Here is a 23156-nt window from a genome sequence, read left to right as displayed (position 1 = left end):
TATAGTGAAGCGGAATTTATGCGAAAAAGGATCGAAGGGTATAGCGACGTTAAAAGACTTTATAATTAAATTTGAAAGACAATACGGCGTAAAATTAGATTGCACGAGTGTGATTTTAAACATACAGCAAATTGGTTTAATTAATCACGTCACAAATAATATGAGCACTACAAGTTCTCCCGGTGCGGTTATAACCTACGAAGGGTTATTGGACAGAGTTAAAATTTACAGCAAAGAATTAGACAAAGATAACGCTCTGTCCTATTTTAAGAGAACAAATGCCAAATATTACAATTTTGGAACTAAATGCTATAATGGCCTAATATTTGAGACGGAATTACCAATAAGCTACGAAGGTAACGAATCGAATTATTTCACTATAAATACAACAAATGGATTTGTAGTTGATCGTGTATAGATTTTAGTACTTAAAAGAAATTTACACCGCCTACCATGTAAAAAATAAAAACTTTTTTTTCCAAATTAACTTTTTGGTTTATTTAAAAAAAATTAACATTGTTTTAAAGTTCTGAACTCGAACAAATTGTTAATCCTAAATTTAAAAACTAAGACTCGCATTATTATACATTTTCAAAACTAAAAAAAAATAAAGGTTTCATATACCGGGTGCTGCGCGGCCCCTTAGACCAGCCCTAGGCTTCACAGCGATGCCCGCGTGTATTGTGTGTGGGAGCGATACGGTATACTCGCAGGGGCAAACAACTGTAGTTTTTTTTTGTTTTTCGAAATTTAGAGTTTGAACCCCCTCTAACCATTGATCTCGCTCTGCCGACCTCTCCACGTGGAAGGATTAAGTCCGGCATTGTTAGCGCTGTCAAAATGGTCAGCAGTGACAATGCTCTTGAGAACCGCAAAGTCCGAATTACGAGGTGACCGCGTCGCTATCAATGCGGGGATAGCGAAGGGAAAAGCAAAAAGACTTTTGAACCATTTTTCGACACTGGGAGATGAAATTATTTGAAACTAGACCTTTAAGCCAATGAAAATCGTAAGAGAAAACACGTATACTCTGATGTCAAAATGATGAAAAAAAAAACGGTCCCCTAGATAGAGATGCTGTATGATTTCTGGTGGATTATATTCAGGGTGAAAGGTACTTCGCTCCGTCTCACGTGAGAACCACTTTCTCCTCGGTTAAGACGATTTTGTTGAACTTGGAGAAATCTTGTATTTTAATATATTCCCCGTCCCACGTAGGAGAAGGGTAAGGAGGCAAGTCGGGCAGAGCGAAGTACATTAATTAATGTTAACGCTTGAAATGGTTTGATCCACTGTCCTATATAGATTAGTCGAAAGTAAAGAGCCTGGGGTCCGAACCAAAGGTCGCGATTGGTCAACTAGAATATACTGATGGTGAAAGCGCGGTCACTCGGGTGATTTTCCCAAGAGAAGAAGCGGAGAATTTCACTTTTAACTTAATATTACGAAACCCGATTAATGAAACCAACCATCACTTTAAAAAAAAATCCTATACAGGCGTGACATCATAGACATTCTACATATCACTCGCCTGTTAAGTGTATACGCTTAATAATGCTTGGAACTGTAGTTGAAGCAATTATTGAATCTGTGGATATTTGTGGATGGTGTACGGCGCGAATAGATTCTATGCCCGGATGGAAATGTTTGTTAATATCGAGAAGATCCGTTAAAGTGCCTGGCCAACGCAAACTAGCTAAAATTATCAGATTTGACGTTGAAAAAAAGTATATCGATTTACTTGAAATATATGATGTCGAGTAATCGGTACCTAATAATAAGTTTGGAATGTAATAAATATTAAAATGTGATTTAAGAAATGTTTTCATTTCCATCCATTTGCCGCTTGATTTAGCGCTTGATGCAGCCTACTTCCAGGGGCTAGTAGGCCACACTTTGAAGCTCTCTGGCGCTCCTCTAACTCATCGTAGGGAAATGGGAACAAAAAGACAAACAAGTAGACTTCTCAACTCACCCCCTATAACTCTTTAAAATTTTGGCATAACATTTTGAAACATCCTGAATTTAGTGAACTATCTCTTTGTATCTTTTTGCTCGATGCCCGAGGAAGGGAAGGGGGGGGGGGGCGGTGGAGTGGATCATTGACGCCCACGGGATCCTCGCGTTCCGCAACCCAATAATAGTTTATAATTCGTCACACTGCGGTCGCGATTAGAGGGGAGGGGGGGGGAGAAATGATCACTTAAGAGATTCGAGACGCAACACTACGATTATACTTATAAAGCTATGTTCCGTGAAGTAACAGCAATATTTTAAACCTACATTTTTTGAGTTAAATTTATTGAACAAAACTACATCTATTTTGATTCCCCAACCCTATCAACCGCTATGGGCGAATCGGCGATGCCTTTACCCGTCAGCGAATCTAGCACCCCAACCGCCGACAGTTGGTGCGATACCCGATCAATTCTTATCAAACAGTCTTTTACTTGGACTATAAACAATTTCAGTTTTTGTCGAGAAAAGCCGGGTATTTGGTTGGCGAGTTGTTCATTCTCAGCCAGCCCCAAGGATCAGTCAAAATGGGCTCTACGCGTTTATCCCGAGGGTGTCGACGAAGAAAACAAGGATTTCGTTTCCTTGTATTTATTTCTGGTATCTAGCAATAAGAGTGCCGTTATGGCGTCGTTTAAATTATCAATTTTGAACGCTAAAGGAGAACCAATTTATACCCAGGAAAGTTCTCGAGTTTTTTGGTTTTTCACGGGAAAAGATTGGGGATACCGAAAGTTCGTGCGCCGAGATTTTCTTCTAGATAAATCTAATGGATTACTTAAGGACGATACGTTAACTCTTCATTGCAAACTAGCCACGGCAGGCGATAGCGTCACCACCTCAGGTCGAAACAACGCCACGCGGTTTAAAGTTCCCGAATCGCGCGTCTCCGAGGATATGAGACTTCTTTTAGAAAGTCGCCATTTCAGTGACCTCGTTCTAAACGTGAATGGACGCGAGTTTCACGCTCATAAAGCTATTTTGGCCGCGCATTCCCCGGTGTTCGCTGCCTCGTTTGAACGCGATACGGAACGAAAGAAGGAAATTCGCGTGGAAATTATCGCCGACGTAAATCCTGAAGTTATAAAAGAAATGTTGGAATTTATCTACACGGGAAAAGCTCCCAACTTGGAAAAAATGCCAAATGATTTAGTGATTGTGGCGGACCAATACGGGCTAGAACGTTTGAAAGCTCTATGCGAAAAAGCCATTTCCGCTCATCTATCCATTGAAACTGCGGACTCGTGTTGGCAAATAGGGCAGATCGACTGAAAGCTCGACTCAGAGACTGTACGCAAACGCGCGCGCGTCCGAGGTAATGAGAAAGAGAAACTCTGTCGAGGGTAATAATACATTTTGATGAAATAAAATTTTGTTTCTTTAACGCCTAAAAGCTGTTCAGTGTGGTTTTAATTTAATTTTAAAACGAGTATACTGTTTCAATCCGAGTTAAAATTCGCTTTCCCCCCAAAAATAGAAGCGTTAAAAATTCTTCAGGCAACGAAAAAAAATGCTAGAATTTTCACGATTTATAATTTAATAAATAACGCCAGGCATTCATTTTCTCTCAAGTGTCTCATTGGTGCGCAATGCTGCGCGTGCGCTACGGGAAGTTCATTTTGGGGGTCGTTCGTAAAAAAACGTAAGTAAATGATAGTTTGTTGTTGGGTGATCCGTAAAAAATCTTTTGTATTAAAGTCACTTGTTAAGATTGACAACTATGTTTGAATGAAGAGAAAATTAATTTTCAAGTTTTAATAAATGGTCATATAATATAACAAAAACAGTTCTCCGAACTGGAAAAAACTGGTTTTTTTTTCATCTCCAATCTTTATTATAGCAATATCTTAATTTATCGACTCAAGTTATTTTTGACATTGGCTAATTCGTAGTTAGTAAGTCGATTAAATTCGTTCGTAGTATAAGTAAAATCAGCTTTAACGTATTTTCTGGTTGTTTCTATATTTTTATGCTGTAAAAAGGTTTGAATGGCGCTCAAATTGTCAGAGCATTGAGCCATTAGGCTAGACATCATGTTTCTACAAGAATGGATTCCGAAACCATTGGGTGGTAAATGTCCCGTCGCTCTATAGAACGAGTTTCGCAAGCGATTGACCAACGTCTTTGGCGTGATATAAAACAGCGGAACGTTTGTGGTGGTTTTTTTAAACGAATCGTATTGAGTTTTATACAAATCTAATAAGCGATGCACGAACGAGCATAGTCTGGTATTATAAATTGGTTCCCAAAATGTCGGTTCGCTATCCTCACTCATTAAGGTTTGTTTTCGTTTGACGCTACTAACCGTTATTTGGCGAGTTTTTAGTTGATAAAGCGTATAAGTTGTAAATCTTAGTATCTCCGATGTTCTGAGTCCGGTATAAAAGGCAATTAGAATCGGAGCTGTATATTCGGACCAACGGTCGTGTAAATATTTAGATAGCGTCACGAAATTTCGCATGCTCACTACGCGCGTGTGGGTTTTACCGGAATCTATGAACGCCAATTTATCGGGTTTAATATTAACCGACGGTCCGAAAAGACCCCTTTTTTTAAGCGCGTTAAAATATTTGATCGTAGTATTGTACGAATACTGTTTCAGACGACAGTAACCTATAAATATTTCCGAACGACGCTCCATATTTGGTTCGTCGATTAATTTTATTTCACGAATAGCTTTTTCGATATTTTTCGGAATTTGTACGACCACTTTGCGTCTTATTTTTGATAGTCGGGGTAGCTTCCGACGTACGACCGCTCTAAGGACATCGGTCGGTATCGAGTCGAACAGCGAGTTTAATTTCTTCTCGTCTATTCTACGCAAACTAGAGGTAGAAGCTTTCGATATGTGGTATATCATGGCTGTACTTATATTCTTTGCAGCCATTTTTTGTATGGTGTTCGCTAGAGATAGCTATATTAACACGGAATTACGAGGATACCAAAGATTGATAAACGAACCGTGGCTTAATAGATTAGTCGCTTTAAAATACGATGGACCAGTCTCGTGACAGGCAAACTGACCGCGATGATCGGTATAAAGACATTATCCGAGGGCAAGTGGGTGAAAACGGGATAACTTTAATCGTTAATCAATCATTTATATTTATATTATCTCTTATACTAATAATGCTTATATCGATAGCTTTCGTTATAGCGCAACCCAAAAATGTTCTTTTCAAATATCCAGCGCTAGTAACGTCGTAAAAAAAAAAAAAAACAATACGGCCAAGGCCGTATTATTAGTTCCGCATCGATGAGGTGAAATTAATTTTTCCCTAATCAGCTTTGGCACGTGTCAAAATGGTTAAGCCTATAGCGTCAGACGAACCGTAAACATCTTTATATGTATTCTAAGTTTGAGCTCCGTATCTCAAACCCCATAGGAACTACGAAGAAAATTTGCATACGCTCAATAAGCCTCGGCGCGTGTTAAAAGAGTTAAGCATAAGGTCAGACTTCAGCCGCTCCTTTATCGGTATTCTAAGTTTGGGTCCCGTTTCTCAAATCCAATATTAATACCGCATTCTCCAGAATTTTTTTTGCGAACTTTCTTTCGTACTCTGCGTAAGGCAAAAACGAACGTCAGCTTTAGAATAGAATAGAATTTATTGAACTGGAATATATACAAGCGTGGACGCTTATTGGGCCAGCATCAGCGACAAAGAAATACATTTAAAACAATGGTTACAATGAGGTACAATGAAAGAAGTACACCGTTTAAGTTCAAACCCAGCCCATAAACATGTTTGTCTAATTTGTTTTTGAAAGCACCGACGGAGGAACGCGTTTTAACCAGAGTAGTGATGAAATTTCGCCGAATTGTGGAAGCACAACGAGTCTTGAAAATTTTCGGAGCATTTCGGCCACTCCAAGTTATACGAAAAAAAATGTCCGGGTTTTAATGGGGGGGGGGGGGGGAGGCTGTTGCGCGCCCCCTGTTTATCTGACAGAGCTAAAACGTGCACACAGTGTTAGAACTATAGTAGTAATACACATGCAGATAAAAAATGAAACAGAATTTAAAAGCCAAGCCGCGTGCGAACCGCGCGTGCCAATAAAGTACTAAAAAAAACCAGAGAAAAACATATTACACTTTTAATTTTTTATTGGTTTATTTCGTAGAAACTCCTATTAACGTAACGGAAGTGGGAGGGGGTTTTCCGGCTAATGGTTCTTGGCCTTCGATTGTCCTCCTTCAACTGGATCATGATTCTCTAGCGCATTTTCTCTTTCTTGGCGTGATAACTCATAAGCTATACTTCTTCGGTCCTCTGTATATCGGGAGCATTTTTTTCTTTGGTTCGTTCTTCCCGCGCTCTCCAACGTCCTTCCTTCATACATATAAATGAAGACGGTGGTCGAATAGGTAAAACGGGGTCCCAAAATTCCGGAGGGGACTCGGCTTTTGCCCTTGGGATCCTTATCTTTGGCCTTGCTCCTTGCGCTTCGTATTGTTTCCTTTCCTCATTGGAATGAACACCGTCTTTACTGTAGATTTCCGCTTTTTCTTCCTCCGCCTCTTCCCAAGGCCCTGCAGCCCCACGCATCAGGCGCACATGGAATTGATTCGGCGCTGTCTCTTCGGCGGTGGGCTGTAGGGGTCCTCTGTATATCGGGAGCCTTTTTTCTTTGGTTCGTTCTTCACGCGCTCTCCAACGTCTTTCCTCCATACATATGAATGAAGACGGTGGTGGAATAGGTAAAACGGGGTCCCAAAATTCCGGAGGGGATTCGGCTTTTGCCCTTGGGATCCTTATCTTTGGCCTTGCTCCTTGCGCTTCGTATTGCTTACTTTCCTCATTCGAGTGAAGACCGTCTTCACTGGAGATTTCCGCTTCTTCTTCCTCCGCCTCCTCTTTAGGCCCTGCATCCCCACGCATCAGGCGCACATCGAATTGATCCGGCGCTGTCTTTTGCGAGCACACTGGAAAATGGATCAGATAAAAGTTTAATTCGGGTTTAAAAGTAGGGACGACAATAATAGTTTGACACGCGCGTTCGACGTACTTCTTCGGGGTAGGGGGAATGGTGAGGGAGGGATATTCGAATCTCCAGAAAGGACGCTTTTGTTTTTATTTAAAAAAAAATAGTCACAAAGCACGTATTATTTTAATTAAAATTTAACTTACGATTCTCAATGAGATCAGTCCTGACATCTCTTTTGTCCGACATCCTGGCGAGGGGGAGGGGGGGGGGCAAAACTCTGCTCTTAACTTATATCACTAAAGTTAAATAGTTTTGCAATTAAACACCTACTACTATTGTATGGAAACCAAAAACAAAAATGAATAAAAAATACACCAACCACTGCCAAACTTTAATTCGAGTAATAGTAAATTACGAGACCGAATGGGGTTTTTCAGGTGAAGTTGGAAAATTATAAAGAGTGAATTAAGATACGTTCCCTAGCGAAATTGAGGCGACTGGCCTGGCGACAAAGGTTCTCACTTCTACACGCTGACTTATATTTCAAATTCAGGGGGGGGAGGCATTTTTTACAACGACGGAGGCGAAAAAAACATACTCTCGGTTTCGGAGCGGACACCGCTCGGCTGCTCTCCTCGTAATTATCATTGACGGCGCGCCTGGCTCCATCTATACCACGTTAAAATAAATTTGCGTGGTTAATAATTATTTTCTTAGTTTTGGTATATCGAGTTTAAAACGTTAATCTGTAGCTGCTGTCGATTTAAAGAGTTTATTTGGAGCCGCACTCTTTTGTTGTTTCGTTTTCACACCGAGTTTCTGAATAATTATAAATTTTATTCCTTAAAGGGAATATAACCTCAGGTATTTGGTGTGGAACACCAACGCGACGCTTGCAGCTCTGGCCGCTCTCGCCTTTGGCTTTAAAAATGTTTCTCACCACTGTACAGGGACATTTGAAAAACTGAAGGGGTTTTCCATAAAGATTGCTTTGTAGGTTATATTCCCTTTAAACCTCGGCCAACGGCGTTGGATTTGTAATTCGTTTTTTTTTGTGCAATTACTCGGTCTTAAAATTACTCGTAGTTTATTTTTTTCGGGTTATTTTATCTTTATTTCGATTAGAATGGACTCCCAAACTGGAAATAAACGCTCGGAGAGGCTCGGCTACTCGCAAAGAAGTTTAAGAATGAAAATATCGTATTCGCGACCGAAAACTATCGCTACGCCCCCTTTGGTTCGCCATTGAAACCTAGATAGGTAGCGGCTAAAAAAGACGCTATTAGTTTTTCCTCATCGTTATTCGTCAATTTTAGTTCACAAAAAATGATACTTACATTTTAATATAATTTTTTTTGCATCGTTTGCTTATATTTTTATAAGTTTATTTAAGAAAAAACGTTCTTACGACTTTTTAATTTATCTGTAGCAGACGCTAGATCATAGGCGCTACCTCGGAGAAGCTAATGCCGTTACGCCACCTAGACTCGTTTCGGTCGCGAATAGTTCATTGAAAATAAATATAGTCTATTCTTTTCTTCAACTTGAGTACTTTTTTTTTAATACTTTTTTGGACTCTTGTTGCTAAAATAGACGCTTTTAAATATTTGTCTGTAATTAAACGCTTCAACAAATCATTCTCTCGGAAATATTACTTCTGGGTGATTTCCTGGGATAATGAGTTATTTAAGCGCCTATTCTGTATCGTGTAATACTTCTTGTTGATTTCATTTTCGTTTTTCCGGAATTCGAATGTAGACTTAGCTCGTGCGTTTGTATACCTATAGCAGAGAGTGTCAAGATTTGACTTTGATCACGCGCTGTTCGCGCTACAGCCATAGAGATAGAAAATAGGCTACAGCGGCCAACACATTCGTCGAAATTCCGCGAGCAAGGATTCCCCCCCCCCCCCCCTATAAACTGTACTATAACCTAGGAGCAACAAACACAAGGAGAACGCAGCTAGCCTTTAAACACGCTAACGAAGGGTTGTGTACGAATTTCATTGGACGAGCGTCACGAGCCTAATTTACGCTTAACGTTTTACGAGCGGGAGGGGGGGGGTGGGGTTGGGAGACAATTTCCCACTAGGGTGTTGTGTTTGTTGCTCCTAGCTATAACGTGTAGGAGTGAGTTCAGCGCCACGCTCGGTTTGCATATTGGCTTCAATGTAAAAGCTATTTTAAAAATAATAATCCGCTAGGGGCGTTCACGTCATACACATCTTTTGCCCATAGGTTAACACAGAAACGTCAACGAATGAGATGGCTGCTGAAGCGCGAGAGATCAAAGTTGGCCGTGGCCCATACTGGTGTATTATTGTATAATTAATGCTGAGCTCCCATTGGAGCCGCCCTGTTACGAATAAAAACCTTTGAACCGGTTACGATACTAGCCGACACACGATGTCGCTACTGGACAGCGTTGCCAGACGTACGATAATTATCGCACAGTGCGATAATTTAATCAAAATTTTCAGGGCGTACTATAATTTTCATGGCGTACGATATCGTACCATTATTTCGATAATTCTGCCTCAACGTACTATAATGTACGATAATCTTTAAAAATTTTTAAAAACCTAAGAACGATTTATATTTTATTATTAATTTATATAACTTTTCTACTTAAAAATGAATGATATACATTTTCTGTACGCGTAGTCCTGAGTTTGCGTTTATTACTCCTAGCTATTACCGCATTTTCAATACATTTTTAAACATTAAGTTCAGTTAATAATGATAATAGACATTTTGTTTATTTCCCTGAAATAAAACTCCTGTAGTGCTTTAAATAAATCATCTAAATTCAACGCATTTATGTATGAATTAAAATTTAGCGCTAAAAAGAAATGTACGATAATTTTCCAGGAAAATCGATAATTTTTTGTCCTAGATACGATAATTGTAGATTTTTGATCTGGCACCGCTGCTACTGGAAAATATTTGAATTTTGTAAACATCCGGAAAATATTTTTCATCAGTCATGGCTGTTGAACATAGTTGAATTATGCTAATTTAAAATTAATAAAATTCAATTCCATGAAAAATAAAGAAAAGTAAGTACAAGAAAGCGGACTATTTATATTATTTTAACACGAAAATAATTAATTTGGTTGATTAACCAAGGAAATTCATTGAAAATTTTATGAAATGGCCGAGGCTTAAGGAGGACACGATAAATTAAAAATATGATGTAATCAAAATATTATTAATCCAAGATGTAATTAATATAAATTAGAGAGGAATAAATTAAAAAAATACGAGGAAACATTAAAGTAGGTAAAATGAGATTAATGTTGCATTTTTAACAGGTTCCTATCTAATCTTTTCTGGGTTTTCAGGTATTCATGGTTGAGATCTTGTTTTTTTAAGGGAACTATGTATGCAGAATTATATGAAAAAAGATATCATGTTTTGGTATGCAGTTGTACATGGAGAATCTTCGGTAGCTTTAAACCATTTCTTGTCAATTCTTCGATAAAAGCTTAAAACTGGTGTCAAATACTCATTCCTCTCTTACACAGCGTTTCATTATTAAGGGTCCTACTGTTGAATAAATCAAAAAGATCCTTCATGTGGAGAAGGAACTCAGCGGTGAATGTGCTATTTAATGTCAGGTCTCCTAATCCCAATGAACGCTGTTTGGATACAGCTGGAAACACTTCGGCTGAAAACTTGGGCTGCTAAGCTAACTTTCATGTTGGAAAATGCCAGTATCTTGACATTTTTGTATTTTAACTTATGAGCACCGCGGAACTTTCCAATTTTTTTTTGGTCTAACTCAATAAAAATATTCTAGGTCCTTCCAATAAACTAAGTTGCCTTCCACCATAATTGTATATTTTTGGAAATTGTTTCTAACGCTTTTTAAAAGATGAGGCGGATCAAAGAAGAAATACATTTTCCTGCCATCAATTTCAATGTAAGGCTTTTCCCGTGGTTATTCTGAGATTTTTAAATAGATATTTTGGTTGCCTGTTCCTTGGTCGCAAACTATGGCTTTGACAAGTAGGCCATTATTTTCAAGGTGTTTTATGCATTCTTTAAGGAGCAGTTCCAAAGTCTGCCCAGAGCAAGCATCCTTAGTGAGGAAGTAACCAATTGGTTTTGTTTCCATTTGAGTTTTATGCCTTTAGCCATGAAGACAAGGGCCTGATTTGCGTACTGCTTGGTTCTTCCATGTGGCCCATAATCAACAAAGCCTTCGATAATTTCATTGAATTGGTCAAGGGTGAGTTTTTCTTTTAAGCTCATTTCATTAAAAAGAAACTAAAACCACTTTTTCACTTAGTTTCTTATTCTGGAATTTCATCTTCAAGGCTTCGAATGTTTAATGATTAAAACCAAGAGCAATTTTCATGCGACAAAGCCCTTTCTCCAAGGTCCTTTTCGTTGGACGACTTAACACAGCTTGCCAAATCCTATATGCTTGGGGCTTATAATAGAATAGAGAAAGTGACCATTTCTTAAGCTTTGTGGAATTCCTCCTTCCCTTTTTATTTCTTTGTCAAAGTTTCAAATCTGAATCGAAGAGTTCTTTCGAAAAACCAGTTAAGAATCTCGAATCTTTTCACTGTCTGCCAGTTTTTCTTTTAAGCTTCTTATTTGTTTCTTCATTCTTTGAATTTTGGCATTTTGCTTATTGTATTTTTCTAATAAGTCTTGACTCTCTTTTTGTTTTCAATCCTTTTACTTGGACAGCCTGATTATTGCTTTGCTTCACTGAAACTTCACCTTCGGCTTCTACATTTAGATGTGCTGTAAATAATTTGAAAAGCCCTTAATTAAAAAATAATATTTATCATACCATATTCATTGTGGTTGATTATTACGTAGGTGTTGTTTGGATTGATTATTTTGGTTGGATTGCAAAAGCTATAACTGTGATCTAGTTGTACGCGTTTAGCTGTCTCTATAAAATCCGGGTTTAAATCCAAAATTATTTTTCCATTTTGATTCGCTGTAGGCCTTGTAATGTTTTATCAATTAAAATCCGATAGCTATCAGAGATACAAAGTCTCTTTTGAATTACCATTTTCTGAAATATCCAATGATGTAGTCATTAAGACTGAAAAATGTTGGAACAGCAGATGGTGTGAGCCTATTTTTAGTTCTAATATTCATAAAACTGCTATCGCGCAAATTCTATGGTTAACGTGTAAATAATCCGCAGTTTTATTTGTAGGTCCATCATTATTTAAATTTTTTTTCAGCCACAAAATGGAATTAAAATGTAGATCGAGTTAATATACCAATAAGCCTATCTAATGAAAATGCTAAGTTACCAGTCTATTTCCTTTGGGAACTAAAAAAAAAGATAAACGAGAATTTCTGGTTTTCGATGTTTTACAATTTAAAACGGAACCCAGGCATACTAAACTATATAAAAACCTTGTGAAACTAGCATTAAAAATCTGGAAAGTTTTTGCTTCTCTTTTAAACCTAACATCGAAACGCGCGCGCTGTGAGACCGGAGCCACTGGTAGCGCCATCATAGAGATAAAAAGGAAATATAGGCACTATAATTGTATATACACCAAAAACATTTAAAACTTCATTCTGACCCCCTCTAGCGAAGTTGTCACCGCGAGTGCCAACCCCTCGGCCAACCCACTTTTCGCTAAGGTTGTAGAGAAAAATACTTGGGATCGGCAGATTACGTGGCGCCATCGACGCGCGGTGAAATGAAATACATTACGCATTTTTGAAAATCAACTGTCATTTGATGCAAACAAAGGAAAGACAAGTATTATTAAAGTGACAAGTCGTAATTAAATATTTAATTGAATATAGAAATCTCCGCCTAATACTAGTTATTCTGCCAATCGATAGATGGCGTTGCAAATTCTGCCCATCTCCGCTTTCATATATGCGCGGGGGGGGGGGGGGGGGGTTGGAGTGGTGGTCAAAAACAGGGGTGCCTTAAAGCGGGAACCTTTCCCCCTCTATTTCTTTTCTATCTCGATGGGCGCCATCACACCATGGAGAAAGGTGATCACACTTACGACCGTAGTAGTGTATAGTTCCCTTTTTTTTACGTACCTTGGGTAGTAGTTGACATTTTTGCAAAAAAATAAGTTAGTATGCTTTTTTGAAAGAAAGACGCTTCTCATAATCTTTACACTCTCCGTAATTATGTTAGAAATCGATAGGGAAATTTTGAGGGAATTTCTAACATTGGTGGCCTTGGCCGAAATATAGAAAATGGAATTTAAAATTTCCCAAAGTGGAAGCACTGCTCGTAAATATGGCGTCTCCTAAATAAGTTCGTATGTACTGGGAATAAACTTTAAAATTAAATGTTTGCTTATTTTGTTTAATGAAAAAATATACAACGAATAAAAAAGGTAATATTTTATTAAAAAAAAGGAACATAATAAACATTTTACAATTACATATATATCTTTGACATTTAGGAAATCATTAATACTGAAAGGCTTTCAGCAAGACCGAGGTTTAGGAACTGTTAAAACTCGAGCATAGGATTCGTAGGAACTCATTTTGTGTAAAAAATCATTTTACATATCAGTTCTATGTAATAATCTTTTTCATTTTCTTCTTCCCTAATCTGTTTCCTTGTAATTTTGGATTCAAATCTTATTTGCTATTAACATTATATTTAAATATTTTATCTGAATAAACATATGATCCCTTATGTTACACAGGATCATTTATTTCCGCAATTCTGGGATTTTTAAAGGAATCATATTTGAAAGATTCGACACTAATTGGTGGTGTCTTGGGTATTAAGCCTCGCTGATTATTATTATCATTATTCTTTTCTTACGTTATCTCCATGGTAAGCTTTAAACTCACGTACAAAATGAATATGATGGTTTAGTCAAACCACCGAATGAGAGTTGGTTTATGTAAGAAGGAACACAATTTATGTGATCCGTTTGAAACAATTTTTAGGAGCAAATTCAAGGTATTATGAATAAAGGTTTTTAGCAACCCAACCAGGAACACAAACTCTTAATCTATTTTTTTTTTAAATTTCATTCGTTTGGATTTGTGAGTTTTAACTTGAATTTCTCGACTAGTTTCTACCCGTGATTTAAGTAATAATTATTTTAGATGGACTCCCATCATTTTTTGATAGGTGTATATTATTTACTTCTCATGATTTGCCAGTAGTTTCACAATTCAACATTTAATTTAGTGATCCTCGAAGTAATTCAACATTTTATCAATATGATCAGTTCAATAACTCAACTCATGTGTCAATTCCAACTACTCCGGAACTAAATCCTTACTAAATGTATGAACTTGTTAAAAAAATATTTTAAAGTTATAATTTAAAGGATGAACTTTCAACATTTCTTACAGGCGCACCTAATTCGCGTGGTTCTTCTTCAATTTCACAATTCAACACGCCATTTAATGAATCTTGTAGTAATTAACCATTTCCTCAACAATATCCTTCAATATCTATACTGGGTAAGTTCTAATTGCGAATGTAATTACAAAAAATTGTAGAAAAAATATTTCTAATGTATTGTCCTTTTTGGTTTTATATAGATATGACTTCGCCAACAATGTCTCAAGACTGTCCTCCAACACCAAGTAAGTTAAAATTGTACCATCTTCAATAATGTTTAGAAAAATATGTGCTTTCTTTTTGTTATATACAGGTGTAACTCCATCAGACAACACACATTACATTGGGTCATTTTCAATTCAAAGCAGCTCAGGTATGATTTCATCCAATAACTTGTTCATTTTACAGAAATATGAAACTTTTAGTAGTGAAATTAATTTGGGGCTGGAAATAAATTTATTACATGTAATTTGATGGAAGATTTTCTTTATAAAAAAAACAAGATGTTTGGATTTTTTTCTAGACTTAATAAAAAAATGAAGATGAGTTTCCCTTTTTCAAAAAGCCAAAGAAACAAGCTTCATTGATAACACTGAGACTACTACTGCAGGGTTCCTGGCCGAGTTTCCATCGGTCCCTTTGGAAATAGCTGACAATTTAAAAAAAAAGTTAAAAACACTTCCAGATGAAGAAGGAAATAGATCCTTATTCATAGGTTTCTTTATTTTTATTAATAATATGAAAAACAGTTTTAATTTAAACAATGGGTTTCTCATAATGTAGACTTGATATTTAATTGAATGCTGAGGGAAGAAAGTTACTGACGTTGGAAGAAGAATGCTTTTTTCTATGATTTAGCGAAAGTCTGTGAAAAGCAGACGACGTTTCAGACAAAAGAACAAAATTGACATGTAGCGCCATCTATTCTCTATAATAATGGAGTACCCCTTGAAAGGGTTCTTTCCCTCGGATTAAAACAGTGTATGGCATTATTTTGGTTTTGTAATGCCTATGCGCATAGAAATCTCATAGGTAACTAGAATCAGAGAGTGTAAAGATTATGAGAGGCGTCTCTCTTTCAAAAAAGCGTACTAACTTTTTTTTTCCCAATAATGTCCACTACTACCGTAAGAGCGATGGCGCCACCAGTGGCGCCGTTCTCACGGCGCGTGCGTTTCGATGTTAGGTTTAAAAGAGACGCAAAAACTTTCCAGATTTTTAATGCTAGTTTTACAAGGTTTTTAAATAATTTAGTATGTCTGGGGTATATTGTTCCGTTTTAAATTGTAAAATATCGAAAACAAGAAATCCTTGTTTATATTTTTTTTAAGTTTCCAAAGGAAAAAGACTGGTAAATTCGCATTTTCATTAGATAGGCTTATTGGCATATTAACTTAATATAAATTTTAGTTCTATTTTGTGGCTGAAAAATGTAAATAATGATGGGCTTACAAATAAAACTACGGAATATTTACACGTTAACCATAGAATTTGCGCGAATCATTTCATTGATGCCAGTTCCATGAATATTAGAACTAAAAATAGGCTCACACCATCCGCTGTGCCAACAATTTTCAGTTTTAAAGACTCTACACCATTGGAAATTTCAGAAAATGGTAATTTCAATTCAAGCCTTGCTACTCCTCTGGGAAGATCTAAAGGATAATTTTGGTTTTAAGTTTTTATTAACGGACAGGATTAGCCAAGCTTTTGTAGATAATTTTCTTGGATCTATAAGACAGAAAGGAGGCAACCGTGATCATCCGAATCCACAACAATTTCGAGCTGCATACCGGGCTACATCTGTGAATAATCTCTTGAAACCACCGGATTCTAATTGCATTGATGATTTTAAACATTGACACTTTTAAAACTGCAGCTCCAGAACCGGATGAAGATTTCTCCAATTTTGAAAATCGTCCAAACGTGCTAAAACAAAATGTTCTTAGTTACATTTCAGGATATCTAATTCACCGCTGCTACTCAAACCTTCAATGCTCTTCTTGCATAAGTCAACTCAAAAAAGACAATCCAATTGTTGACCCAACAAATCTGCTCTTTTACTTTAAAGCTTTCAAAACAGCAAAGAATTCTTCTTTCGGCAGCCTCATCGTACCAACTGATAGTTTCTTCAAATTTGTAATGGAGACAAATGAAGTATTTGACACCAGTTTTAAGCTTTTATCGCACATGACAAATATTAAAGGACGTTTGGAGAGATTCATCATTCAAAGAATTGACAAGAAATATTTTAAAGCTAATGAAGATTCTCCATGTGCAACTGCATACCAAAACATGATATCTTTTTTCATAGAATTCTGCATACATAGTTCCCTTAAAAAGCAAGATATCAACCATGAATACATGAAAACCCAGAAAAGATAGATAGGAAACTGTTAAAAATACAACATTAATCTCATTTTACCAACTTCAATGTTTCCTCGTATTATTATTTTAATTTATACCGCTCTGTTCTCGTTAAGCCTCGGCCCTTTCATAAAATTTCCAATGAATTTCCTTGGTTAATCAAACAAATTAATTCTTTTAGTATCAAAATATTATAAATAGTCCGCTTTCTTGTACTTACGTTTCTTTATTTTTCATGGAATTGAATTTTATTAATTTTTAATTAAAATTAGCATAATTCAACTATGTTTAACAGTCATGACTGATGAAAAATACTTTCCGGATGTTTACAAAATTAAAAAAAATTCCAGTAGCGACATCGTGTGTCGGATAGTATCGTAACCTCTCCTATGGGCGCGCGCTCTCAAAATCTTGTACGAAATTTTAACGTTACGGGAATAGGAAGAGACGCCTCTCATAATCTTTACACTCTCTGCTAGAATGCTGCCGCCTACGGCCGAGCTTATCGCCAGTTCGTTATGAACCTTCGGCCAATGAGAGACCGTAGAGTGGTTTCGCCAAGGAGGATAATAATCCTCCTTGGTTTCACGTAACTATAGCGGGAGTTAGCTGTTGTTATTCTCTCTGGTGACACTAAATTCTTGGCAGAACCAATCTTTGAGCTCTGATTGGCTGAGATCTGGCTATCGTCTGCCACGGCGTCTGGTTCATTTGCAAGTTACACGACAGCATTCTACTGTTACCTATGAGATTTTTATGCCTATACGTAACTAGTCAAAAATGGCAGATGAATATTATGGCGTAAAAAACATTGAAAGAACTCCGAGAAGAGTTGAAAAAGCGAAGGACCAAAGTTTCAGGTCGAAATAAAGGATCTAGTCGAACGGTAAGTCATATTAAAGGTTTGAAATTTACATCTCAGTTTTAAGCCTTGATTATATAATTCATTTTTACATAGGTTTTTCTTCATAGTGACTTGAAGCTTTATCATTGATTCATTGTACTTCACAATAGTATGCCTTCTACAGTATGTGTAGTGTCGTTGCCCAATGGACGTTGAGGTTTTAAATTTCCCAAAAATTCAAATTGGGAGTAAGCGGGTTCATATTGAATGATTAATAGGTTTAAGCAAAACCCTCAAGATTTTAAGGGCTACAATACATATATCAAACCCAGCTTGGTTCAGAAATATGTTTTGTTTGCTCAATGCTTTGTAATTTCAGAAAATGTAGTATTAGTAAACGCTCCTGTCATTAAGAAAAAGCTTTTCACACTCTTCAGTGGCTTATTTGCGGATAAGTCTTCATGCTTGTATGAAGTCTTTTCCACTTTTAGTAATATTCATATACAACCATGTCTGTTATATTTATAGCATGGAGGAATACATGTTTATAATATCATATTTTAAGTTTTGAATTTTAGTCGTCAAGTTTAAAAATTGTTTTGGTTTTATTTCATTTTCAAGAAAGAAATGTGCCTTATACCCAGCAGTATCGATGGAATTTGTAAAATAAATAAAATTAGTTGGTTTTGAAATTCTTTATTTAATTCACATTTATTTATATATATTAGTGGAAACTTCAGATTTTATTTTATTTAAATATATTTTGAATGTACAGTTCTTTTGTATAAAGTAAATAGCATATTTAAAAAGATTATCTCGGGTAAAAATATTTTTTTTTAAAGGTGGCTTTAAATAATATTCAAAACATTGCACTGATATATCTCACATTTCGCTTATGAATTCCTCATCTCCCTCTACGTTAATGACAGCAAAAGCTTTGAATGTCAATATCACAAACTCATAATAATAATCGGACGTCTGCTTTGGCATCAAATCTTAATCGACAAGTTTCAAATAGGGAACAGTTTGGTCATTTATGACATTTGTTTCATGAAGCATACGAGTATTTTACTTCAATGACTGTATCATCTCCTATTAAATTAATCCATCAGGAGAAGCCCCAACAAAGGCGTAGTTTTCCAATAAAAGTCTACATTTTCCAACAACATTATCAGTTACTTCCATATATCTTTTATTGGCATCATTTTTGTAACGCCTACCATTTAGTAAGACTCTTAGTATTAAATTTTGTGGGGGGGGGGGGTTAATTATGGAATTTACCAATTTTGGTATGTCCCTTCTGTCAGATAATTAGCAGATGGTCCCGAACTTTGATATTCATAAATGGCAGGTTTGTATTTGCGTTAATATCCATAAAATTTGAGGTACCAGGCATATCCATAACATGCTCATCTTTAATATTCTCTTTCTGTCATAACTTAAGAGCCTGTCCTGTAAAAATGCATTATATAAGCAAGGCTTAGAACTGAGATATAAATTTCAAACCTCTAATACCACTTACCGTTCGACTAGATCAATTTTTTTTCTACTTAAAACTTTTGCCCTTCGCTTTTCCAACTCTTCTCAGAGTTCTTTCAACGTCTTACCGCCATAATATTCATCTGACATCTTTAACTAGTTACGTTACGTTACCAAACCATAATAATGCCCCCGGATTACGCCATTACGGAAAAAACGCGTCGTCTACTTAAAGGACCTCTAGCAGAGAGTGTAAAGCGACTTTACACTCTCTGCCTCTAGCTCGGTCACGCCGCGTGTGGCAAGAACCAAAGATAATATAACTACGTACCCTAGATTCGAAATCCAGCTCCTTTCACGTAACGCAGGCTCTTACTGAGTTCCCGGCGGAAGTCGGAAAAAACTGCCTACATGGAGCTGGCAGGGCTACCGACATCTAGTTAAAATGTAAAGTTTTAGTGAAAATGGCGCTGTGTGTTTTTGACTCGCGGTTTTCACGATACCAGAAATTTTTGCGTTATATTGTTTTAAAACAATAATGGATCATGCCTGTAGCTCTAAAAATGTTTCTAAACGAAAGAAAACTAAGGGTGAGTAATATAATCTTGAGATATCTATTGAAATTCCTTATTTCTCACCCTGCTATGGAGCCCGATTTTTCCGACTTCCGGCGCGAACTCAGTAAAAGCCTCACGAAAAAACGCGCTATCTAGAAACGCCGTGATTTCGAATCTAGGGTACGCACTACGTAGTTATATCAGAGAGTGTAAAGTCGCTTCGCTACAGAGAGGCGCCTCTCTTTAAAAAATCCGTGGTACGATTTTATTCGCCGAGAATGTCCACAATTCCCGGGCGTTTGATGGCGCTAGTAGTATCTCCGGCGCGCGCTAGATTAGAGTTTGAGAAGACGCAAAAAAGGAAGAGTGTTTTTGGTATTTTTGAGAGTTTAATTTATTTTGAAATGTCTTGTTCGGCTAAAAATTGTAAATCGAATAAAAAGGTAACCACGCGTCTGTCTTTTTTTTTTCAAGTTTTCAAGGGATAAAGACCGGTGAATACACGTTTTAATTTAATAAGCCTATCCTAATACATTAACATTTCTTAAAACTTAATAGTTCTGCATTGCGGCTGCAAAATGTAAACAGTGAAAAGCTCCAAAATAAAACTACAGATTACTTACACTTTAACCACGTATTTTGCGGTCTTCATTTCACTGACGATTGTTTTATGAATATCAAAACCAAAAACAGGCTTACACCATTAGCTACACCTACTATTTTTTTTGGAAAATTCCAATGAAACCACGGTTTTCCCTAGGTAAACTGAAGGCAAAAACATATCCCGCCATGGTCTCTTACTGTCTAATGTTCATTTATAATTAATTCAAATAGTAGCAAATGAAAATGCACCTGAAGATCATGTTACAACTACAATCTGGTGTAAGGTAAACGCAGCACTACAAATGCCAAATTATGCCCTCAAAAATCAATTCAACGAAGAAAATGATAATTTATATAAAATATTCACAATGATGAATACTAGCTTTAAATGAAATTTTTTTTACAGTTGATAAAGTCAATTCCTATGAATTTAAAACCAGAACTATCTATTGAATTCTATTCCATTTAAATATTTGTACTGAACATAATTATAGCTATTCAACTAAACATTTTGACAATAATGAAAACGATAACATTGAAGGTTTCGTAGACTTCGGTCCATATGGAAGGTCAAAATAGTACGCAAATCAGGCAATAGTGTTCATGGTGAATGACATAAAACTGAAATTCAAACCACCAATTGGTTACTTCCTCACAAAAGATGCTTGTCCCGAACAGACTTCGAAGATATTGCTTCATGATTGCGTAACTCACCTAAAACGTATTGGCCTTATTGTCAAAGCTGTAGTCTGTGACCAAGGAACCGGCAATCAAAATTTGTTCAAAAGTATGGGGATATCAGTCGAAAAGCCATTCATTGAAATTGATCCTCCACATCTCTTGAAAAGTGTGAGGAACAATTTCAAACGGTATCCCATAATAGTGGAAGGCAATCTAGTTTCTTGGGCAGTCCTAGAACATTTTTTCAAAATAGACCAAGAAATTGGTAAGTTTCAAAGCACACATAAGCTGAAACGTAAACATATCAAGTTACCAGCATTTTCTAACATGAAAGTCAGTTTAGCTGCCCAAATTTGCAGTCAAAGTGTTTCTAATTCAAATGGCCTGTTCACTGGGATTAGGAGAGTTAACAATTGAAAGCACATACACAGCAGAGTTCCTCTTACACATGAACGGCCTTTTTGATTGCTGCAATAGCAGGACATTAAACAATGAAACACACTGTAAGAGAGAAATGACTGATCAATCCATCCACATACCAATGCTGAAAGAAAAATTGGAAAGGTTTAATCCATGGTAGCTTCAGAACTGTAGGTATAAAACCTTACCTTGTATTGAAGGGTGGAAACTATCAATTCAGTCTTTGCTACTCCTATGGAATGATATAAAGGATAATTTTGGTTTTAAGTTCTTAGTAACTGGAAGAATTAGTCAAGATTTTTAGAAAACTACTTTGGTTCCATTCGCCAATAAGGAGACAATTAGCCTTTTAGGTTTACATAGAGCCACGTAGCAGCCATAGCGAGAAGCTTTAAAACTACTGGATTTTCGTCTGCTAAGCAGACGCTTTGGTCTCTTATCAAGGAAAATAGTCTGCTTAGCAGACGAAAATCCAGTAATTTATGAGCTTCTCCCTTTGGCCGCTACACGGCTCTATGTAAACCTAAAAGGCTATTTGAGATCATCCAAATCCTCAACAATACCAGGCAGCATACAGAGCTGCATCAGTCAATAGCCTTTTAAAACCATCAGATTCATATTGAATTGACAATTTGGATGACTTTATTTTAAACAGACTCGTTTAAAGTACCAGCTCCTGGACCATGATGAAGATTTGTCCAATTATGATAACCATTGGGTTTTGCAAGGTAAAGGACAATTCACTGACGAAGATTTAGAAATTTTCAAAGCCATTAAAAGTCCAAACCTTCTAAAAGAAAATGTTCTTAATTATATTTCAGAATATTTAATTCACCGCTGCTATTCAAAACACCAATGTTCTACCATGGTTTTGGTATATTTAATTAAGACTTGGCCAGCCCATAAAATATTCCACTTTAGATTCCACGAATTTCTTTTGATATATTAAAAAAGTATAGTTGTTAATATTGAAATGAAATAGGGAGGGATTTTTCTTGTACTTACTTTTTATATTTTTTACGAAATCAACTGTTTTACTTAAATAGTTAAAATAATTCAACATCACAGCTGACTGAGCTAAATTCAACTTTAACCTACTGAGAGCAAAATTTATTTTTCTTTGATAAGCAATTTTACAGTGCCATCGTGTGTCCGGGAATTGCAAACACCGTCGTCTGCTTCTTCAACGCTCTCATGGGGAAAAAACGTACCACGAAATTTTAACATTACGGGGATAGGAAGAGGCGCCTCTCTGTAGCGAAGCGACTTTACACTCTCTGGTTATATTATGTTTGCCAGAACCTAAGCTTAGATCCCCATCAGGCTGAGAAATAAGGATTTTTTTTTTTTTAAACTGGACCTGTGGCCAGTTACTGTAGAAGGAACAACACAGACTATAAAAGGACTACCAGTTACACTTAAGAATATACTGTAACATCTTCCCGTTTTATAATAAGAGTTTCAAAGAAAGTTTAAACTTTAATGGGTTCTTTGAAACTCTTCCAGATCTAGTCATCTCAGCAGTGTCGGACTCATTAGCTGACTTCTTTTACATTGGCATTTGGCAGAGTTGTTTTATCTGGGAAGTTTCTGATTAGAAATTTCTTGGACCGAACATTCAGGATTTACTTGAGTTTGATCAGTCCCCATTTGGTTTGCGTTTTCGCGTTTTAAAACATGTGTAAATTTGGGTTTCAACAAACGAACTCGATTGCTTTTTCTCTCTGTTTTTCCATAACTACGACGCGATTTTCAGACCTATCTCTGTAGTTAGCAAAGAAGATCAGATACGTCTACCCATCGTGAGTTGAGCTGGTAAAACGCTTAAGTTTGACCAAGTAGCTAGGTGTTTCTGAAATATAAATCGTGCTACGTGGGCATCTTTTTTTATCATGACATGCTTTTTTTACTTGTTTAATTGTTTACGGCATACATTA

General features: G+C 36.6%; 1 protein-coding gene, 4 long non-coding RNA genes and 1 pseudogene across 16 annotated transcripts; 3 read left to right on the top strand and 3 right to left on the bottom strand.

The window, feature by feature from the left end:
- The first annotated feature begins 2349 nt into the window (after window positions 1–2349).
- LOC149923254 (speckle-type POZ protein pseudogene) lies at window positions 2350–3335 on the top strand (annotated as a pseudogene).
- A 6578-nt stretch (window positions 3336–9913) lies between these two features.
- On the top strand, window positions 9914–11340 carry LOC149923253 (uncharacterized). Of its 6 annotated transcripts, none has more exons than XR_016477265.1 (7): window positions 9914–10003; window positions 10074–10222; window positions 10289–10364; window positions 10487–10660; window positions 10747–10869; window positions 10975–11178; window positions 11239–11340. It is a non-coding gene; the product is annotated as an uncharacterized LOC149923253 (long non-coding RNA). The 6 variants fall into 6 exon arrangements; XR_016477263.1 differs by having other exon boundaries at window positions 10289–10392; XR_016477264.1 differs by having other exon boundaries at window positions 10289–10392; window positions 10472–10660; window positions 11084–11178.
- A 1858-nt stretch (window positions 11341–13198) lies between these two features.
- LOC149923252 (uncharacterized) lies at window positions 13199–15750 on the top strand. Of its 4 annotated transcripts, none has more exons than XR_016477356.1 (8): window positions 13199–13294; window positions 13364–13452; window positions 14110–14208; window positions 14277–14387; window positions 14469–14513; window positions 14582–14641; window positions 14792–14983; window positions 15052–15750. It is a non-coding gene; the product is annotated as an uncharacterized LOC149923252 (long non-coding RNA). The 4 variants fall into 4 exon arrangements; XR_016477355.1 differs by having other exon boundaries at window positions 13364–13482; XR_016477354.1 differs by having other exon boundaries at window positions 13364–13482; window positions 13613–14208.
- LOC149923251 (uncharacterized) lies at window positions 15238–17098 on the bottom strand. 4 transcript variants are annotated; one of them, XR_016477351.1, is made up of 6 exons: window positions 16856–17098; window positions 16694–16785; window positions 16558–16602; window positions 16258–16446; window positions 16062–16197; window positions 15238–15999 (listed from the first exon to the last, which is right to left on the bottom strand). XR_016477351.1 is itself a non-coding variant. In XM_090163710.1 (5 exons), exons 3-5 carry the CDS (start codon window positions 16594–16596, stop codon window positions 16120–16122), a joined length of 306 nt encoding a protein of 101 aa, XP_090019836.1. In that variant the 5' UTR covers window positions 16597–16602; window positions 16694–16785; window positions 16856–17098; the 3' UTR covers window positions 15238–16119. The 4 variants fall into 4 exon arrangements, 2 of the variants coding, with proteins under 2 accessions (XP_090019836.1, XP_090019837.1); XM_090163710.1 differs by having other exon boundaries at window positions 15238–16197; XM_090163711.1 differs by having other exon boundaries at window positions 15238–16197; window positions 16698–16785.
- Window positions 17099–18159: 1061 nt separating this feature from the next.
- On the bottom strand, window positions 18160–19297 carry LOC149923250 (uncharacterized). Its single transcript, XR_016477369.1, has 3 exons — window positions 19002–19297; window positions 18761–18931; window positions 18160–18695 (listed from the first exon to the last, which is right to left on the bottom strand). It is a non-coding gene; the product is annotated as an uncharacterized LOC149923250 (long non-coding RNA).
- Window positions 19298–20443: 1146 nt separating this feature from the next.
- LOC149923249 (uncharacterized) lies at window positions 20444–22494 on the bottom strand. Its single transcript, XR_016477275.1, has 7 exons — window positions 22225–22494; window positions 22084–22153; window positions 21890–22006; window positions 21403–21451; window positions 21113–21267; window positions 20833–21030; window positions 20444–20739 (listed from the first exon to the last, which is right to left on the bottom strand). It is a non-coding gene; the product is annotated as an uncharacterized LOC149923249 (long non-coding RNA).
- Between the last annotated feature and the right edge of the window lie 662 nt (window positions 22495–23156).

This window comes from Leiobunum rupestre, chromosome 11 (genome assembly GCF_980474605.1).
Source record: "Leiobunum rupestre chromosome 11, qqLeiRupe1.1.hap1, whole genome shotgun sequence".
NCBI classification, from domain to species: domain Eukaryota; kingdom Metazoa; phylum Arthropoda; class Arachnida; order Opiliones; family Sclerosomatidae; genus Leiobunum; species Leiobunum rupestre.
The sequence above is the reverse complement of the archived record's forward strand: the minus strand, read 5'-3'. Positions and strand labels throughout refer to the sequence as shown.

Excerpts from the sequence above, each read along its gene's own strand:
- LOC149923251 (XM_090163710.1), bottom strand. The coding sequence starts at position 16,596 with ATGTATGCAGAATTCTATGAAAAAAGATATCATGTTTTG. Across the intron at positions 16,447-16,557 it reads AAAAAAGATATCATGTTTTG|CTTAAAACTGGTGTCAAATA; the intron begins GTATGCAGTTGC and ends GTGCGATAAAAG. Across the intron at positions 16,198-16,257 it reads ATGCAAGAAGAGCATTGAAG|CACGTTTGGACGATTTTCAA; the intron begins GTTTGAGTAGCA and ends ATTTTGTTTTAG.